Source organism: Notechis scutatus, chromosome 1, assembly GCF_049901735.1.
Source record: "Notechis scutatus isolate UNSWTSFEM ecotype Mainland chromosome 1, rNotScu1.2, whole genome shotgun sequence".
Taxonomy (NCBI): domain Eukaryota; kingdom Metazoa; phylum Chordata; class Lepidosauria; order Squamata; family Elapidae; genus Notechis; species Notechis scutatus.
Window position 1 is genome coordinate 30,271,259 of NC_142009.1, and position 22,613 is coordinate 30,293,871.

A 22,613-nucleotide genomic window follows, 5' to 3' on the forward strand; every position below is an offset into this window, starting at 1 on the left:
TTATATAGTAATTTGTTGTTGCACTGGTGACTAATGGTTGAGCTGAATCTCATGTACAGTAACCTCTGCCAGTTGATGAAAAAGAGTCTGATATTTTTTGTATGAACTCTATTTGGTCCATGGAAGGTGTCACAAGACTGTTGAGATCGCCTTTTAAATATTTATTTACAGCATTCCCAATTCTTGTGGCCTTAGGCAACTCAACCAAAGCTCTCCTGAAGATTTCAGCGTGTGCATTTTTTGTATATGTGGAGGCATTATATAGAAAAAGTTTATTCAATTTTTCTGGAATAAAACTGTATAGACTTCAAAGGTGATAACTGGTACTTTAACCACATTATTTATACACCTACGCATGCATATGTGCATACTAACACATACATTCACATATACATTACATGTAGGTGCATGCATATGTACAGACACATATATCTACACTACATTTATATATAAATAGTGTATTTGTATCCATTTAATCCAATTTAATATATGTCCATTGAAATACAGAGACATATTCAGATACAATAAACATATTTACACATCCATGCATCAACATATGCATATACATACTATAGAGAAACACCCACACACCCATATACCTATTGCATACATACGTTGTCCAGGGTAGTATAAAATTCTAGAAACTAATCAAGACTAGGCGTGATGTCTTTGGTAATCTGGACAAAAGGCTGCTACAATAATACAATTGCCACATGAGAATATGAGTCAAGAACGTAGCCATTTTACTAGTAATACTGATAGCACCAAACACATTTCTTTATAATCTCCCATTAATAGTTTTATATATATATGACAGAATGAAGTCCTGTGGACCATTATATAAATATCTGCCAATTCAATTAATTCCAAGCGGAAAATTGTCTTGTGCAGGTTCACCATGCTAAAAGCTAGTACTATTAAGGTTTTGGCGCGGGTAGTTCTTGGGCCCCCAGGAATGGCCCATGTAATACTACTGCTCTGCGAGCTGCATTGGCTGCTGGTCTGCAATTCAAGCTGTTGTTTAATGGAAGGATTTATACTCCTTCCATTAAAAAGGAACTTATACTTCCTACTTAAAAAGGATATATTTATCCTTCCATTCGCCACCATCCAGTCAATGCTCAAGAAGCTTCTTGGGTGAGAAGGAAACGTCTTCAAAGAAAAACCAGAAAGTTCAGTTGCGTCTTGAAAAGCACCTTTGGGGCAACCATGACCTGCAATGACTGAGAATCTCCATAGGCAATTCAAGCTGTTGGTAATCATCTTTAAAGCCCTTCATAGCATGGGTCCAGGCTACTTGAGGAGCCATCTCTTCTCACTGGGATTGACCCACCTGCTTGCGCTTGCAGAAGAGACATTCTGCGGGCCCTCTCGGCCCAAGTATTCCAGGTGGCAGGGTCCAGGAGAAGGGCCTTCTCTGACACGGCTCCTGCCCTGTGAGGTTGGCTCCGACCCACCTGACTTTCTGTAAGAGCCGAAAGACCTGGCTCTGCCAGTTGGTTTTAGGGTTCCAATGGGGGAGAAACACAGTGGAGGTGCTTATTTGATTCACAACAGATTCCATCTCCCCCCTCATCCTGCTCCGGTCCTTCCCATCTTTTAATTGGTCTGCTGTATTTGGCTATGTGCAGTTTTTTATGTTTTTTATTTTATTTTTTTATGGCTGTAAACTGCCCAGTTACCTTAAGATGGGCGTCCAATAAATTTTATTTCTTTAGAAATAAATGTCAGATTTGAGAGGAATATTATAGAAACTGAAACAAATGATTAAGTTCTACTACTATTTCAAAAACACATCTTAGTAATTGGACTAGCATCTGGTAATATTTTGGGCATTCCTTATTCATTAAGAAATTCCAATTTCTTTGGTCAGAAAAACCTTCTTGTGGGAAATTAAGGAATGGTATTATGGCACAATATGCTTTTCTTGGTCATAACTTAGTGTGGTACAAATTGAAAGCACTGCAATTTATGAATTATGGATTACAATAGAGCTTATGCTGGCAGAAAACACTATATTAGGTACTGAATGTTAATATGCAAAAACTGAGTATATGCATTTTCAAGTTACATGTTCTAGGGGGACTTCCCAAATTAGTAAACTATCTATAGTGCAGTACGTCCTTCAGTCACATTCACTGTATTGTGCAAAGCCAGCCACTTGTTTCATAAATCATATTTAAGCAAAGCTTAGATTACTGTCTGATATAATTTCTCCTTTTAGAGAGGAAGCAAAACAATAACAAACTTTTATCCAACCATGGTATAATAACATCCCCACGACGGATTTAACTATGGTTTATTCCAGTAGTTCGCAAGTTATTTTCCTTCATTATCCAAAACTGCTTATCCAATTTTTTTTTACCCAAAGCGTGCATAAGTGCACCATCGTGCCTCCCGTCCCTGTCCTATTGTCCCCATTTAATCGTACCTATTCTCTGTATTCTTGTTTATACTTATACCTATTATTTTGTAAGCGATTAACAAATCAAATAAATAAATAAAGCCAGGTAAAACACTTCATTCAATTTGAACGTCCTTGTGGACTGGGTAATGAATGCATTTATGTCTCGTTACCCAAAGAAAAAGCACTTTTATCCAATTTTAGGTAATTAACCCAGATTTGGGAAGTACTATTCACTCTCTTTTCCGAGTACTCACAACATACTTAACCACAAACTAAGCACGGGTGCTTGCTTTCCACCAAACTGTGCTAAACTTGCAGCCAGCTATGTCGTGGTTTAAGGTGCAAACCTTTCCTTTATCTTCCTATGGGCCAGATATCCCGTTGTAAATATTGCACGCAAGTCAAACGAAAGTTACACACAACCAGCAGCAAGACCAGAGGCAACGCCGGTGCAGTGCCAGTGTCTAGATGGGCTCCTCTGTTTTTCCCTCCCGCACGGATTGCTGGCCATGTGCTCCAAGGTCTCGAGCCCGGTACCTACGCAAGCGTCGTTACCGCCTCTTCCTCCTTTTTGCCCTTGGGGCTTAGAAGAAGACTGGGAGGGGCAAATGTTTTTTGCTGCTACTGCCTGCCGTGTCTTCCGTACTTTCGCCACCATGGGAGAAGCCGCTTCGGTTTTCCTAAAAATTCCCAGCAAAGAAGCAGCGTTGCCTGGTAGAAACCAGAGCCTCGTCCGTATTACGGGTAGGCAGAAGGAAAACACTACTATTTAATCTAACTGTTGGTGTGAGGCATGCTTCTTGCGCATGCGCTTTGAGAAAGAAGCTGAAGGAAAAACGTCAACGAGCTTTCTGAAGCCTGGAGGGGCGTACGCTTGTTTTCTTTTGTCCGACGCATGCGCTTGAGTACCAATATGGATCTGGCGCGGCTGCTCAGGAAAAGTAAAGCCAAGCCATTCAGCCTATTGCGCATGCTTATTCGTGCGTGTAGTCTTGTTTATTTTGCCTATCGCGTTTGGTTTGTGCTTAGTGAATGTTTTTAAATTACTTGAAATTTCAAGTGTTTAGACAAAAACAATGAGAAAAATGTATCTGGCTGCTTTTAACACAGTAACAAGCTTCATCCGTAGAAATCAGCAGGCAGAGCTTTCAGCTCAAGATTTTGCTATTAAAGACATAGGAAAATAAACTAGTATAAAGTCTTATTAGAAGGGCATTTTATGTTCTCCAGTTGTGTATCCAATACTTTAGGCTTCTTGAAATATTTGTATTATTCCTCTTATTTCTGTAACAATAGTTGTGTTCTTAATTATATTTTATATCTGCTTACTAACAACAGAACCTGGCTATAGTAATAACACGTTCCTGCTTCCTTAGTTAGCATTGTCAAAGCCAACAGGGCACATGGATAGGGAATTCAATACAATATGCTTGATGAAAGTTTAAAGATGCTGTTTAAGAATGAATCTAGGTTAGGTGAAGGTTTCTTTTATTGCACATTTTCTGGTGGGTCAACTGAGAAAATGCATACAGGTAGTCCTCGATTTACAACCATTTCTTTAATGATCAAAGTTAGAACAGCACTGAAAAAAGCAACATGGCACTTTTCTCATGAATGTTGCAGCATCCCCATGGTCACATGATCAAAATTTGCATGCTTGTCAATTGGCATGTATTTATGAAGGTTGCAGAATCCAAGGGCTATTGTGATCACCTTTTGACAAGCAAAAACAATGGAGAAACCAGATTCACTTAACCATATTACTAATGTAACTGCTGTGATTCACTTAACTATGGCAAGAAAGGTCGTAAAATGGGAAAAACTTGCTTAATTGTCTAGTTTAGTAATAGAAATTTTGGGCATATTCTCTAGGGCAGGGGTCTCCAACCTTGGCAACTTTAAGACTAGCGGACTTCAACTCCCAGAGTTCCTCAGTCCGCTAGTCTTAAAGTTGCCAAGGTTGGAGACCCCTGCTCTAGGGCATATTTATTTTATCTCCAGCAATCCTTTCAGTTTAAGTAGGGAATGGAAGTGAATGTGAAATGAAGTGAGGCCTATGTAATAAATACATTTATTTGTAGTAACTAACAGATGAAGGTGGCCTGTCCTTTAATATATATTTTTCTAAAGCTTTCTAAGCCATTTATTTATCATATCTATGCATTTAGGACTTTTGATTGCCAAATTGGCTAGCTTCATACATTACACCAGGGGTCTTCAAACTTGACATCTTTAAGACTTGTAGACTTCAACTCCCAGAATTCTTCCTCCAGTCATGTTAGCTCAGGAATTCTGGCAGTTGAAGTCCACAAGACATAAACTTGCCAAGTTTGAAGACCCTTGCATTACACTAAGCTGTTTTTTTAAAATGAAGTTTGTTCAAGAAAATCATAGTTGGCTGTATTCACACGTTAAATCATGGTTTACAAATACAGTGGATGTGTTCATATGATGCGTTATGAATAGAGTAAACCACATTATAGCTTAATACAGTTCATGAATCAGTTCACTGCCTTCTAGCATTTATGTTCTAGGAAAAAAATCTTTAAAATATTTCATTCATATGCACTCACTCTTTATATTCTTTTGTTGAAAATAAAATACGTTTTATGGGTAGTGCAAAGAGAACTTATGACTGACACTTGGAATTTCTTAATATAAAGAAAGCAACATGTCAAAGCACATACTTAAAGCTACAATTTCTGAGGTTATATCTGGATATTTGGCACTTTCTTATTATCTTGCACTGCAGTATTCATTGATAAGTCTTTCTCATTTAGAAGATTCTGTTCCAGTTTAATTCCTGGAGTTCTTGAAAAGTTGCTTATTGGTCCTCTTACATTGGTATTTGCATTATACTGAAATTTCTTCTCTCAGAAGGTTTGATGGCTTTGTAAACAGTTTGCCGAATTAAAATACCACTTGTGTTTTTATTTGTTTCTTACAATCTTTCTTCCTTAAGAAGAAAGTATTTCTTCCTTAAGTCTTTCTTACAGTCTTTCTTCCTTAAGAAGAGCAAGAAAGTTATAAAAAATATATATATATATATATATATATATATATATATATATATATATATATATATATATATAGATATATATATATATATATATATATATATATATATATATAGATATATAGATATAGATATATATAGATATAGATATAGATAGATAGATAGATATGATAGATAAGAGAGAGAGAGAGAGAGCACTTTGATTTTTCATTAACTTTAGTAAAGATAGAGATGGATTTTATTTTCCCTCTGTTGAGATCTAGAAAAAACAAAACAGTCCTCTCAACTGTATTGGACTGAGAATTTATTCTATTTTTACAGAATACTTTTAAAAAATCATGGAAAGTGGGTGAATTGGAGGGACTACTGAATATTTAGATGAATTGGCTTGGAGACTCTGAAGTAGATGCTATTTGGATTTCACTTTCTGATTGTTGGGCATTGTATTTTGGATGTTAGCAACGGAACTTATATGTTAGAATTTTCCTCTTGTTTTTGAATCAAAATATTTGTGGATTCATGAATTCAGTGACACACAATTTTAAATATTTTCTCTATATTTTCTTAGACAATGGCATTGCACATTAAATACTTTTTAATAACATTCATATGGATCCCTGTGGATTTTACTCAGTTAGTTGTTGCCGGCTATGGGGGTGCGTGATATTTATCTCCATTTCAACGTTCATATGGAATAGATTCTATATGAGCTTTGTTAGCGCTTAGTAAGGAATCCTATGTAATGTTGTCTAGGTTCATATGGTAGGCATATTTGCAGTTTGTTTAACTGTAATTTATTCAAGTAAATTGCATTTAGTGGAGTACTGAACACTAAGCCAGCAACTGCAACTGGCAGAGCACAATAAATCAAAACAGAGTATGCAATGTGTATCTGAACCCAGGTACAGATTTATATTCGTCCTGCAAATTTAAAATGCGTTGAGAATTTAAAACTGCTGGCAAAAGGAGCATCTTAAAAATATTATTGAAAATACTTACTCATGACACCAAATGCCAAAATGAGAAAAAAATCTTGCAGTCATCTATACCTATTTCCCAAATACAATTACATTTTTTAAAAGAACAGTGTTTCATGTGTTATAAACTGAGTGATGAAATGTTGATGTACCATAATAAACCATGCTAAGAGCTTTAGTAATGTTATTAATAATAAAACAGCATATCAGAGATTACATTATATCTTGTGCACAATGGCTTCTGGGTTTGCTTCTTTTAATTTTTAAATTAAAAGAAAAATTAAGTCTCTATAGAATCTATTTTTCACATAATAGGAATTACATTGAATAATAATAATTTCTTAATCCCTGTTACAGGAGACTTCTTATCAATTGTAGTATAATGTCTGTTGTGAATAAAACTGATGCTGCTTAACAATTAACTTGCATTCAAGTCAATCCTTTAATTTGTGGTTTACACTGAATAATAATAATGACTGTATGACTTTGATTTTACCACATACAAAATATTGGATTCTTTATGATTGAGTCCAGTGTGACCATCAGTTGTTAATATGATTCTTAGTCATTGTCTGCTAAACAAGTGTATGCCCTCGGCTGTATCCTTAGTATTTGGAATCTATCAAAACTTTGATTTTGTAATCAATCTAATCTGATTCATGTAAAGTTTGGGGAGCACAGATCAAATTTGTCTATAAGCCCAGCTCCACTCATCTGTTTGCTCCATCCTATCTTTCACTCCCCTTCTTGGTCCTAAATGTGCCACCACACCAGGCATATAACAGTGCTGCATCATCTCCATCAATGTTGATAGACAACTTGAAGAAGCATGAGATCAGATAGATCCTGGACTTCCACCAGCACTGAGTCATCTAGAGTGCTTCATTATTGACTGGAAAGGGTACAATCCAGAGGAATAATCTTGGGTGGATACTATGAGTGCTGAGGAGCTTTCCACTTCCCTAGATGCAGTATGTTCAGGCTATCCTCTGTCCCCACAGAGATCTGCCCAATCAGAGCAGATGCTAGGGGGCTGAGCAGACAACATGGCTATGTTACTATGGTCCTTTGTAAATAGTGAGTTGCTTGTGAGTAAGTGGCAAGGGGAAATGAAGCCCTCCACTGGGCTGAAAAAAGGAAGTGAGGATTGTGAAGACTCAGATTTCATTTCCTTGTAAAGTTCCTTTTTCCTTCTTTCCCTTTGTCTGATTAACAACTTGCTTATTGACCACTTCATTCAACAACCAACATTCTGGTCCCAATTGTGGTTGTAAGCTGAGGACAACCTGTATTGAATAAAACAGCATGCATTACATTATTCTGCTCACATTACTATAACATGGTATTACATATTAATATAAAATAGCATAGGGGTTGGTTATCTGAGGGAGTACCTATCTTTAATTGTTTGGCAGAATGGGTACGCAACAGATCCCCTCCATTCATATTATGGGGCCATAAAACATGCCTTATCTGTAGCATATCCTCCCAGAGATACATACGGTGATCACTTACCTGGTATTCTGGAAGGCGCCTGTCATCTTTTTATTGTTATGATTTTTAAAAATCCAGGCTGTCTTATATTTTTAACTGTTTTAATTGTATAGGTAGCCATGATGCATTTAATAAACAATAATTCATAATTTATAACTTACATGAATAAATTAAATATTTTGTGTTGCATTGAATCATAATATAAGTATTTGATTTTGGTTATAAAAACCTAACCAGCCAGCTGATATTGTAACTTGGCTTCATTTTGAAAAATGCTTGATAATTTGAATTTAAGATTGTTGTTAGTTTAAATTAAAATTAAAATTTTCATGGTTTGTGTGTTTTTCTAAAATGGTGGCATCTTGTTTGGCTGCAGCTGGTTCGGCTCTCAAGAGTGTTGGGGTTTTGGAGATGAAAGTGCCATCCGGTTTGAGTAATTATTTGGGAATTGTGACAAGAAAACCGAATTGTATTACAAAATTGTAATGACTGTCAGTCTGTACTGGATTTGGTGATATTTAGCAAGAGAGGAACTATTGATAAAGCTATTCTGGAGAATCTGCGTTGCTTCGGACTGCTTTGGTTGAAGGTGTAAGCAGCAGAAGTGTTGGTTGTGTGGAGGGTGTGAGATCGACTGCAATCTCTGAAAGTGCTTGGCAGAGCACTTTAAGAGTTTGGGGTGGTGGAGGCAGCGGGAACAGCAGCCTTTGCAACAGGGAAGACTCCTCTGGCGCTTCTGAGGAGGAAGCGGTATGATCGAAAGAGGAAACAAGGCAAACGTGGTGGGCTAACAACTAGGCTAAAGGCTAATCCATATTGTGTCATTACCATCTATTTTGTTTGCTAACATGCTCCTTAGAGCCTAAAATGGAGTACATGAAGCTACAGTTACTAACAAACTGGCAGGTGAGAAACTGCTGGGTCATTATTGCAACAGAAGCTTGGATAAAGCATTCCATCCTGGATAGTGCTGTTAACTTGGTGGATTTTCAACATTTCATCTTATTTTCCTTTGAGAGCGGGCATCATAATTTCATTTTTTAATGTGTGCCAGTGTGTTCATAAGAAAAAAAGACAATAAAGGTTATCCTATCCTATCCCATCCCATCAGCCAGTGTCAAGAAAATCTTAATACAATGTTTTGAGTTTGTTTATGTTATAGGAAGATCCTCCTATGTGAAAAGTTTCTCTGCTAAGTTTCTAGGAAAATTTCTTATTTCTGAGTGCTGCTTATAATTGTCCAGGCTTAATGAGTACAGAAAAAATTACTATCCCTCAGTGTAAAATCCACAAAATCTGTACTGGAGTTTGGCAGGAGAATGGAAGTTATTGCCAGGATATGGTTTCTGACCACCAGTAGAATTGGTCAGAAACCATATCCCGGCAGCAGCATCCATTCATTCAGCCAGGTTGTCTTACAGATATCATGGTTTGTATACTGCACAATGATAATTATTTACAATATGCACAATATATACATAATATATTGATTTTCAAAGGACTTCTATTGGAAACAAGGACTTCTGATAGGTTAGCACAGACTGGAGCTCCGCCAAGACTGCTTGGGAAGGTTGCCATGCTGGGAGAGATGAGTAGTATAAGATGAAGAAAAGAGGGAAAAAAAGGCAAGACTTGGCAAGGTTCAGTGAATCGGCTTCTTTTGTCTACTTTCTCAGCTTGAGCTTTGGAAAAGAAAATCATCTTGGGATAGAGGGAAAAAACCAGAAGTTCCTGGTATTCAGAATGATATTAAAGTCGCTTGAGATTTTTTTAAAAAATATGATATATTAAATTTGCTCATAAGTGACTTGAGAAACAACCTTTTTTTTTTTAAAAAAGAAGTCATTACAGTGTTTGTTTTGTACATGTAGGATAATGCGTAGGGTTGAATTTTGTATGTGTAAGATTTCAAAATGGGAGGTGGGGCAAAAATGATTCTAAAAGTGAAAACATTCTATATAGAAAAGAATGCTAGTAGTTTGTATGATAAAAGTTATTGATTTATTTGTTTTTAAAATTTGAATGCTTTAAAATTTGAAATAAGAATATAAATTTTCCTTTTCTGTTTTCATAACACTGCAGATATTAACTTTTAAAGGCTAAAAACTAAGATATTTAAATTGATTAAAAACTAGGAATGATAGTTCCTTATTAATTATCATAAAATGACAATTACAATGATAAAATATTATTATTAAAAAAAACTTTTCAAGGAGCTCCTTCTAAGATGCATCCCGAGATCTTCTGTGAAGCAAGAATATATCAGAATATTTTCTTAAAGCTTTTCTTTTTTATATTTTTTCCTCTCCTGGCTTATATTTTCCTTTTACTATTAAATATCAGTGGGAAAGACCAGAACATGCAATTGGAAGAAATCACTGTGTGCTTGAAAAGGAACAAGCAGTGTTGAAGATGGGATTTCTACTATTGCCCACCAGAAGTTTGGGAATTGACCTTTTATAACACAGGTGTGAGATCATTGTTCTTTTATATTATTTCTGGATAAAAATTGTAGTACAGAAAAAGTTCCTTGTATTCGCATGGTGACAAATTAATCACTTGATGAAGAATGTTTTTACTGGCTGTGTCTATAATTGCTATATCTAGAAGAAAAAGTGCCTCAATAATTATTGGTTTAAGTAACAATAGATGAAAATCAGATTCATTGTAATTTTAACTATGGATTTGAATATTTAAGGTGAAATCTAACTATTTGTCAGGAAGTAAGTTTCAGTGAGCTAAATGGATTTGAATGCTCAGTAAACACGTATATTTAGAGACTGTTTTCAGGACATAAGTAACTTATAATTTTTCTATAGCATATGTATGAAATATCAAGCCTTGAATTATTTTAACCTTGATTAATTTTTGAAACATGATAAATGTGTCCTCATGTATTAAAATTAAGTTTCTTAAGACAATTTTCATATAAATTTGTGAGTAGGTGAAGTGAACACAGTGGTGGGATTCAGCCAGTTTGCACCACTTCGGGAGAACCGGTTGCTAACTTTCTGAGCAGTTTGGGGAACTGGTTGTTGGAAGAAATCATTAGGGCAGAGAACCGGTTGTTAAATTATTTGAATCCCACCACTGGGTGAACATGTTTATAAAAGTATATATTTATTCCTATTTGTATATTATTGTTGTTAGTACAGCTGTAATAGGTATTTAGGCGGAAGTAAATCGATAAACAGTGAATATAATTTAAAAACAAAGCATTAAAATAGACAGTTTTCTAAATTTATATAGTATGAAAATTTATTTGTATTATTTGGATTAAAAAAGTGCTAAAAACTTGCTTAGCTGTATTATTTCCAGAAATTATTACAACATTATTCTTAAATGGTTCATTGCATAGATAAATCCCATATATGTTTTTGAAAAGGAAATATTTCATGTTCTAATTTATTTTGTAAAATTAACATTTTGTAAATGGAATATTATTGTATATTTTATAACTGAAGAACCATTATAATTAATGGATTTAAGATTTTGGTTAATCTTTCATTATATACATTTAACTCAATCCAGTCCATGTCTAAACTTTAAAATTCTATTGATTTGAATGTTTAAACATATGCTTAATATTTCCTTTGAAAATAAAGGGATTGATGGTTCAGTTCTGTGTGTTCGACATATCTTTATATCCAGTGGGACCCACACTCTAATAATTACCAAGTTCCTGCTATGCTTATAAACAGTCTATCTGAGATTAAAATTTGAGAAGTACTACTTTCAAGATCTGTATTAGATTATCCTTACTTGACTCAATTGGGTTTTTTGGTGTGTGTGTGATATTTTCTGTTTGCATGGAAATCCCAAATGAAGAGGATAAAATGTGTACTTATTATTTTAAAAAAATAATCTATTTTATTTAATACTTTACAGTTAAAGAATGTGTTTTAAATATACTTTAGATAATTAATTTAAAAAGTATTAATGTATTTGTTATTTTTCCAAAACCTTTAAATCGCCTTATAAGCTGAATGGTTACAGAACTAAGGAATAATTTTGATTTTCCAAATGGAAATTAAACAATAGCGCAAATGTACTTTATATATCAATATTCTGGAATTCTGGAAGATTTGAGGTGAATTCTAAATAGTTCAAGACTCTAGTTGATAGCTTTGCTACATAAAAAGACAGATTATGTAATATGAGAATAGGTAGAACTACATTATTTAATGTGAAATGCTTTTTAAAGATATAATTTCCAGTAAAATATGACCAGAATAAGTCCTGAGCAAGTCTCATTTTAATCAGTAATATTTTCAGCATTATTGATTGAAACACATTTCTGACATAGTATGGTTTTGGACTAAATAATATGTAAGTTTTTGAATATTTAAGCTCTAATCTATATATGTTTGTCAGGAAGTAAGCTGTACTGAATAGGACTTTAGAAACTATTTAGAAACTATTTTCAGGACATAAAAGGGGAATAATTTATTCTAATAGAAAGTATCATTGCTAGCTGTGTTAATGTACTATATGGAGAAAATTCTTAGTCATATTTCACTTAAATTTTGTAATACATAACCTTTAGGATAAATTACCGGTACAAAATTTACAAAATTAGGAATGTACAGTTTGCAGCCAGAACCTCAAATGCCTAGTATGTGACCTCAAATGCCTTTGATGCAGTCCTCAGACCCCATGCAAAACCTGTATTTGAGTTTTAATTTTTCATATGGAAAAAGATATTTATAATACTTGAACAATATTATATTATTTAATGAAGTATTTTATTTTTTATTTTTAATCAGATTTAAATGTAATTTTTAGTCTACTTCCCCTCTATATTTAGTATGTATTACAGACATAATCATCATAGATCATTGGTGAAAAGGGTTTCATTACAACTAAATTTTGTCTATATCCTAGGATATTTTTTGTTTTTTGTGTCTTTGAGTCAGTGTTGAGTCCTGGCAACTGCCTGGAATAATCTCTTCAATTTACTTGGCACATTTCGGAATGGTTTTCTATTGGTTGTTTCCTACACCACCCAGTTAGCTTTGTGCCTAAGATAGGACTAGGACTCACAATCTCCTGGTTCCTGCTCTGTCGCCTTAACTGCTTGATCAAAATCTGTCTTGGAACATATTCTGAACAGTACAATAGTCTTGGATGCTTTTGTTTTATTTCATTCAGGATGACAATTATTTCTAGACTTAATTTATACTGTATACTCTGTCATTTTAATTATTTGTTTATAAAAATTAAAGTTAATAGCTATGGATAAAAACCAATAATACAGTGCGTAACATTTATTAACAGTGCTAATGTGATAGAATGTACTATACTAAAGAATTAATAATATGGAAAAACATGTTTGTAGAAATGATCATGAAAGCTGTAATGAATCAAGGTAAAATCTTATAAAAAGCTCTCACCAAACAAACCCTATTGTTTAGGGAAGTAATATTTCATGCAGTTGATTCTCTATAACAACAGTTGAGCAAACAGCAGAATTGTGGGGCTACTCTGGACTACTTACAATAATGAAATGGGGAAAAATGATGGTCCTAGAGTGTTAATATAATTATACTCCTATAGTGTTAATAAGAGAACAATGGATGAGTTTTGGGGAAAAAATAATGCAACATTCCCAATACAGGTGATCTGGAGTTAAAAATTATTTCATGAAGTAACATACATAGATGAATATTGGCTTCTTACAAACAGAGGGAATGGGCAGCATTCAAGCAACGTAAATAAGTCGAGAATACAGAAAAATTAACTAGGTCATTTGGAGATCCAATAATTACAATTGATTGTTTGCTGAATATTTGCTTAGAAAAGGGCATGTTTGTTTTGAAAATGTATTTTAAGCATAAGAATAATTTATATGCATAACAGAAATGAATATAAAGCATGATGCAGTTATTTATTATGAAAGACTAAGTTTATTATTTGTTATGAAAATAGAGAATATAAGGAGAATAAGAGGATCTGAATGTGTGACGGACCATTGTTTAGTGATGTCAAATACACATCTTGTGAAAAAAATTGTGATGGAAAGAAAAAAGTAAAAAAAGAAAAAGAAAGAATAACTGGAGAAAGAGAAGATATGAGAAAGTAGATCAATCTTCCCACAAAATGAATGGAAAATAAGTATTTTGTGGAAGTGGCTTGGAACAAGAGTGAAAAGAATTACACTGCAAATTGCTATAGAAGTGTTAACTTCTTAATTTTAACCTTCAGCTTTGATATACTTTAAATTAAATGCTATAATGGATTTTACAGTAGAATGCACCAGTCTCCAATATCAGAATCAATCTTCTTAAATTCAATATTTCTGAGGATATCTTATCCTAAATATCCAGACTGTTATGGTATGTACAGAATAACCCTTGAGTAACAAGGATATGCACATGGAAACATTTATGAGAGTAGTTATGAATAATTATTCAGCCACACACAGATACAGTAAATTGAGTTAAAGTTTACTTTAAGAAATAGCACAGTCCAATAAACGGTGCAGGTCATATACGTTTTACAGTCCAAAGAATATCCAATTACAAAGTCTTCTTACCGGTTGCCTTTGTCATTTACAGTAAACAAAAATATCAAAGTATAAGCACAGCATAAATACAACAGAGAACCTTAGATAGCAACAGAATGTCAGAGAGACAGAATGTTAGAGAGATAGAATGTCAGAGAGAGCAAGCTATGAACTCTTGCTCTCTCTTATGGTAATTTGCAATATAATCAACCAATCAGAATATAGTATAAATCAAAACAATGATTTTGTCTTAAAGCTACAAACATACATTGTTGGTTTATATATCGCCAACCCAACTAATTGGTGGACAGATTCCTAACATTCTCCCCTTTGGGTAGGTCAATATATAATATATTACATCTTTAAACCATAATTTTCACAAGACTCCTTATGCTTAATTGCACCTTGAGCTTTTGTGAAATGATCTGCAATATTATGTTCAGTCATGCAGCATTCTAACTGAATTAATTTATTTTGAACATACTGTCTAACATTCAAATATCTCAAATCAGTATGTTTAGACCTTGTTTTAACAGCTAAATTAGTAGCCATACTAATTGCAGATTGATTGTCTTCATAAACAATAAACGGATCACATATAGTAATTCCAATATCCTTCAACAATTGTTTATAATACACCAATTCTGTACACATTAATGATAAACATGAGAATTCTGCTTCCATAGTGGATAAACTAATATGTTGTTGCCTAATAGACTTCCATCCTATTAAAGCATTACCCAACATTACCACTATACCTGATGTTGACTTATAAGTCATTATATCGGTAGCATTATATCGAGAGCATTGCATCAGCATATGCAGTTAACATTAATTCATTACTTGGTTCTAAATATAATGAATAATGGATTGTGAGTTTTAAAAACCTAATTATTCGCTTAGCTGCTTGCCAATGCCTTTCATTTGGTTCAGCATTATACCTAGCCAATTGGTTTACACTGTAATTAAGATATTTCTGGTCTAGACCAATTACTCAGATATGATAGACTACCGATTAAGGATTGATATATTTCCTTATCAAACATAGGACTTTTGATATCACTATGTGTAAATTCCTTACTCATTGGTGTCTTAGCAGATTTACAATGCTCCATGTTATAGTATTTTAATAATAGGCTAATCTTCTTGGCTTGCAAAATTTTAAAACCTGTAATGTCCTTAAAACAAGTCAAAATGAGGCTCAGTAGTGTGTATGGCTTTCACGTGCCTGTATGATCTCCCTACAATGCCTGGGCATGCTCCTGATGAGGTGGCGGATGGTCTCCTGAGGGATCTCCTCCCAGACCTGGACTAAAGCATCCCCCAACTCCTGGACAGTCTGTGGTGCAATGTGGCGGTGGATGGAGTGAGACATGATGTCCCAGATGTGCTCAATTGGATTCAGGTCTGGGGAACGGGCGGGCCAGTCCACAGCATCAATGCCTTCGTCTTGCAGGAACTGCTGACACATTCCAGCCACATGAGGTCTAGCATTGTCGTGCATTAGGAGGAACTCAGGGCCAACCGCACCAGCATATGATCTCACAAGGGGTCTGAGGATCTCATCTCGGTACCTAATGGCAGTCAGGCTACCTCTGGTGAGCACATGGAGGGCTGTGCGGCCCCCTAAAGAAATGCCACCCCATACCATTACTGACCCACTGCCAAAACCGGTCATGCTGGAGGATGTTGCAGGCAGCAGAACGTTCTCCACGGCGTCTCCAGACCCTTTCAAGTCTGTCACATGTGGTCAGTGTGAACTTGCTTTCATCTGTGAAGAGCACAGGGTGCCAGTGGCAAATTTGCCAATTTTGGTGTTCTCTGGCAAATGCCAAACGTCCTGCACGGTGTTGGGCTGTAAGCACAACCCCCACCTGTGGACGTCAGGCCCTCATACCACCCTCATGGAGTCTGTTTCTGACCGTTTGAGCAGCCACATGCACATTTGTGGCCCGCTGGAGGTCATTTTGCAGGGCTCTGGCAGTGCTCCTCCTGTCCCTCCTTGCACAAAGGCAGAGGTAGTGGTCCTGATGCTGGGTTGTTGCCCTCCTATGGCCTCCTCCATGTCTCCTGATGTACTGGCCTGTCTCCTGGTAGCGCCTCCATGCTCTGGACACTACGCTGACAGACACAGCAAACCTTCTTGCCACAGCTCGCATTGATGTGTCATCCTGGATGAGCTGCACTACCTGAGCCACTTGTGTGGGTTGTAGACTCCGTCTCATGCTACCACTAGAGCAGGGGTTCCCAACCTGGGGTGCTTGCACCCCCCTGGGGGTGCGAGACGATATTCCAGGGGGTGCAAGAAAAGTCCAGGTAAATAATAGGATATTGGCTATATGTTGGCATTTTTATTTATTATGCAATGGATTAACTTTGTTTTCATTTTAGAGTTAAGTATCGTTATTTAGTGGCCATCACATACATAGCTGAAAAGATTCAATCCTACCATATATTTAACGCGTTCAGTAGTTCCTAACGTCTAAATTTCAGGGGGTGTGAGGTTCGAGTGAAATTTCTTTAGGGGTGTGGGGCGAAAAAAAGGTTGGGAACCACTGCACTAGAGTGAAAGCACCGCCAGCATTCAAAAGTGACCAAACCATCAGCCAGAAAGCATAGGAACTGAGAAGTGGTCTGTGGTCACCACCTGCAGAACCACTCCTTTATTGGGGATGTCTTGCTAACTGCCTCTGCTTTCCACCTGTTGTCTATTCCATTTGCACAACAGCATGTGAAATTGATTGTCAATCAGTGTTGCTACCTAAGTGGACAGTTTGATTTCACAGAAGTGTGATTGACTTGGAGTTACATTGTGTTGCTTAAGTGTTCCCTTTATTTTTTTGAGCAGTGTATTTAGATTTCAGCAAGGCATTTGACAAAGTAGACCACAACTTACTTCTTAGTAAGCTAGAAAAAAGTGGAATAGATAGCACCACCACTAGACTCGCAACTGGCTGGTAAACCATACTCAATGAGTAGTCCTTAATGGGTCTACATGGAGGGAAGTAAGCAGTGGGGTGCCAGAAGGTTCCATCTTAGGTCCAGTACTCTTCAATATCTTCATTAACGACTTAGATGAGGGAATAGAAGGGGAACTTACCAAATTTGCAGATGATACTAAGCTGGCAGGAATAGCTAACACCCAAGAAGATAGGCTCAAGATCCAGATGGATCTTGTCAGACTAGAACACTGGGCCACATCTAACAAAATGAAATTCAATGTAGAGAAAAGACCTACACTTAGGCAAGAAAAACCATAAGTACACATATAGACTGGGTGAAACCAGGCTCAATAGCAGTAACTGTGAGAGGGATCTTGGAGTCTTGGTGGACAACCAGCTAAATATGAGCCAGCAGTGTGCAGCAGCAGCCAAAAAAGCTAATGCAATCCTAAATTGTATTAACAGAGGGATACAATCAAGATCAAGGGAAGTACTAATACCACTCTATAAAGCCATAGTAAGACCACACCTAGAGTACTGCATCCAGTTTTGTTCACCACATTATAAAAAAAATGTTGAGACTCGAGAAAAAGTACGGAGAAGAGCAACCAGGATGATTAGAGGACTGGAGGCTAAAACATAGAACGAACGGTTGCAGGAACTGGGCTTGGCTAGTCTAGTAAAGAGAAGGACCAGGGAAGACATGATAGCGGTCTTCCAATATTTGAGGGGCTGTCACAGGGAAGAAGGGGTCAAGCTATTTTCTAAAGCGCCTGTAGGCCAGACAAGGAATAATGGATGGAAAATGAACAAGAAGAGATTTAACCTGGAAATAAGGAGAAACTTTCTGACAGTGAGAACAATCAATGGAACAGCTTGCCCTCGGAAGTTGTGGGAGCGCCATCACTTGAGATTTTCAAGAAGATTGGACTGCCATTTGTCAGAAATGGTGTAGGGTCTCCCGCTTGGGCGGGGGTGGGTGGGACTAGATGACCTACAAGGTCCCTTCCAACTCTGATTATCTGTTATCTTTTAAGCAACACCAGAATGTTTCCTTCCTGCCTTCCTTACAGGATCAGGCCAGTAATTTCTTCTAACAACTGGTTCTCCAAACTGCTTAGAATGTTAACAACCGGTTCTAGCGAATAGGTGCGAACTGGTAGAATCCCACCCTGTGGAAAACCATTATACAAGGCAAAAATAGCAACAGAGTATAAGCTGAAATTATTTTTAAACTACATATACTTTACAAGGAAATTATTTTTCCTAATACTTATTTTCCATAATGCCTGGAAACAGCAGTTAAGATTTGTGTAAGACTCATTTAATAGAGTGAAATCAGAGGTTAATTAACTTGGAGATCAAGTTCAAAGAAGGAAAGCCAACACCATCAATATTTACAGTTTACTTTAGAAAACTAGCACTTAAGAGTATATAATAGAGGTGCATAAAATTATGCAGATGTTAAAATATCAGAATTGGGAGTGATTAAAAAAAGCTGAACGTTGGAGACTTCAGAAAATATTAGGTAACACTTGTTCCATAAAGCATAGTTAAAACAATGGAATTCACAGCCCTGAACTTGAATGTTTTTATTTTACTTTTATCTTTCAGTTTAAAAAAATACATAGTGCTGGTATACAAACAAATGAATAATCAACTCAGAGTGCTCATTCAAGGCACAAATGTACAGGCTCAAAATTACCCTACATTAGACACATTATGAAGACCTAGATCTCTGGAGAAAGCTCTAATACTAGAAAAGATGTAAGGAAAGAGAAGACAATGACCAGTAGCAAATTGCATGGACATTACAGTAGTGATGAGTGCACTGTTGGAAAACCTGAAGAAGCAGCTTAGGGACATATCATAGAGAAAATCTATGTGATCATTAAAAATGGATGATAACTTGATGACACATAATCACAATTTTGATAACAGTTTGATAAAAATGTGCTTATCTTTTATAGAAACAATGAAACCCCTCTGATCCTTGCAAAATAATATATTACTTTTACTTAGCATACATTTTTTTTCTTTTCAGAAGCCTGTTCAATAAAAGTTATAGAGTAGATTTTATCATCCCATCTGTCCATTGGAATATTACCTTGATATTTCCACTATTTAACTGTGACTAATTTGGCTGATAAACATACCTGAACATTTTATGAGGAATTCACTTTTTCATTGGGATTATGAATGGCTGCTAATCATAATTGCTATATATTTTCTCCCTTGTCTTGAATTACCAGTGAAATAATATAATATTCTTACATGAGTGTAAGTCAAAGAATTTTGCCAATCGCCCTCATCAGACCCAGACGCAAACCCATCCTATAAACGAAGGACAACCACCGTCCAGAAACCAGACCATGGCTGCTTCACCAGCTGTCGCACCCCCGACCCCAAAACCAAACAAGCTGACACACGCCAAGAACACAGACCCAGACCCCAAACTCGAAGCCAGACCAAAACCCAGAATGCTACATCACAGCCACCTGCTCAGGATATCACATCAGAAAACTCAGGAAATTACACCACAAGAACTCAAGAAGCTGCAACACAGCAAACGACCCAGGAAATCACAGCACAAGACCAAGGATACCACAGCAATAAAACTCACAAGGTCATCACACAACCCATTACCCAAGCCATTACAACACAGGAGGCTAACGGAAAAGAGATCAAAACACAAACTACCCAGGAAATTACAACGCAGGACCCAGGATGCCACAACAAAAGAACTCACAAGGCCATCACACAACCCATTACCCAAGCTGTTAAAACACGGGAGGCTAATGGAAAAAAGATCACTACAAAACAAATGACCCAGGAGATTACAGCACAAGATCCAAGATATCTCCACAACAAAACTCACAAGGCCATCACACAGCCCATTATACCAACATCAACTCCATCAACCAATCAAGAGGCAGCAGCGCAGCCAACCAGCCCAGCACACCAGCCCCCCCACCAGTATTTATAGAGAGACGGCAGCTCCGATCACACACTGCTTGCACTGGCACGAAGCTGAAAGCACCAGCCTGAGGATGGCGAGTGGGACCTCGCTGAAACATCGCCAAAAATGATGGTTTTATTAAAAATCATTTTAAACATTATTACATTATAACATGACCCACAAAATTGAATGAAGTCTCCCTGAAAAAGGCTGTTATCGGATTAGAGTATTTTTGGATTTTTTCATGCCTCAAGATGGGATTTATTTTATATAAATACTAAGAGTTTTACCCTATAAATATAACTCTGTTTAGTCTTCCTCTTATTGGAAAAGTCATTTAAAGGCTTTGTCTATTTATGAATAACCATCTCATAAGTGAAGGACGTTGGGAATGCATGGCAAAACTATATGCTCCTACTAGAGTCACCCAAGACACAAAGGTCATCTCAGTTGCCCAAATGAAACAAGCAGGCTATCAGGCAGGAGCAATGCTAGAGCTAGATGATCACTTAGTGACAATGTGACACTGTCACAATGGTAAATCTTTCCTGTATTTAACCAGAAAACCATATACCGGTACATAGAGAAGAAAAAGTAAATGATGTTAGTACCAGATGAGAGGGCCTCTCAACTGAGAATCTGTTGGCTTGATTAAAGTCTTAAGGACACCTAGTTGCCACTCTTGCCATACAGAAAACCTACAAAGACAGAATTACAGAGGGAACATGAAACACATGAAAGTTCAGCAAGATGAAGCAAATAGATTATACAGTGATATCACCGAACTGGAATGGATTTGGACATTTTTAGTCAGAACAGGTAGTTCTTGATTTGCAACTACAATTGGGAACAGAATTTTGGTGTTTGAACAAAACAGTCATTCGGCAAGATGCCCATGTGACTCCTACTCTGAATTATTGCTATCCTGGCACTTTGCACTCCTTACTATGATGTCTTTCTGCTCAGGAACTGAAAGTCTTCCTTGCTGAAATCCAAGCAGGATTTTCAGCCCCTAGCCAGAGGGCTTCCCCCACTTGCCTGAGGCACCCTGTGCTCATTACCTTACCATGTTGCCTTTCTTCTTTCTTGGATTTCAGCTCCCTGAGAGAATTGCCTGCTGAAGGTTGTCAGCTCTCTGGAACAGAACTCCAGTGGGGTACAGAAATGGAGCTGAAATCCTGAAGATTTCAGTTCCATTCCTGTGGCCCACTAGCTGTTATTCATGAAAGGCAACTCCTTTGGCAAAATGTAGGAATAGAAGTATTCCAGTTCTGTTTCTGCTCCTCACTGAAGAAATTGTTTTGTTGCCCTGCACAGGAGAACGGAGCTGAAAGACAGGTTAGTGGGGTGGGGAGGGAATGGGATTTTGCAGTAACCTTTCCCCAGGAGTAGGGTGGGAATGGAGATTGTACAGTATCCTTCCCCTGCCATGCCCACCAAGCCACAGCCACAGCCACAGCCAGAGCCACAGAACTGGTAGTAAAAAAAATTTGAATCCCACCACTGATTCAGCTCTTACACTTGGTATTCTTAGTACTTTGGAAACTCCTAATTGATTAATTAACTAATGCACTAAGTTCTAAAGATTAATTACTTTAGATGTCTTTAATTGACTGTTTGAAATTTATATGATCTGTTGCAACAAGATTGGCTATAAATTAGAGTTCAATTTAAAATCATAACTCAAAATAGCAGAATTGTTATAATTACACACTCCTAATAGATTCCATCTGCCTTTCTATGTTCCTATATCACATTTTGTGGTGTCCCTATGAACTGCAGTCATAACTTGTGTAATGTAGATGCCTTTGAAGTGTAGGAATTGCCCATGGGAGAAGAGAAATCAAAAGAAAATTAAATGATTAATTAATGCAATCTAGAGTCTTTTACCAAAGGCATTTTAGGCACATATTTAGCTCTATTAATGATCATGATCATAAAATTCAAAAGCAGGTTCACAGTGTTTTGAAGATTATAAAGTACCATTTTGTAGTTGCTACAGGGGAAATTATCTGAAAGTTCTCTGCTGAACCTCCCATTGAATATGGACTTAGAAAGGAGGGATTGAGAATTTCTATTCTTTTTAAAAAATGTTTCCATGAGGGGAGGATGAATATTTGGAAGGAGAAATATGAAGTAATTAGGTCTCATTAAGGAGCATGCACTATGACCTTTAATTTCCTGCATTCAGGCGCAGAGAAATAATGAAAGTTTGGTCAGGATTTATTGTGGAAATATGTAAAGCAACTGAGAGTTTTGGAGGACAACATAGGAACAAAATATGACCTCTGATATTCATAATCTTATGTCTAT

At 36.5% G+C, this 22,613-nt stretch overlaps 1 protein-coding gene across 2 annotated transcripts in view; it reads left to right on the plus strand.

Moving 5' to 3' along the window:
- The first annotated feature begins 1,665 nt into the window (after nt 1-1,665).
- MSRA (methionine sulfoxide reductase A) overlaps nt 1,666-22,613 on the plus strand; it is a 218,792-nt gene continuing 197,844 nt past the window's right edge. For both annotated transcript variants that reach the window (XM_087960326.1, XM_087960328.1), the window contains exon 1: nt 1,666-3,151. In XM_087960326.1, the coding sequence (XP_087816452.1) occupies nt 2,917-3,151 (235 nt within the window). In that variant the 5' untranslated portion in view covers nt 1,666-2,916. The remainder of the gene's footprint in view (nt 3,152-22,613) is intronic.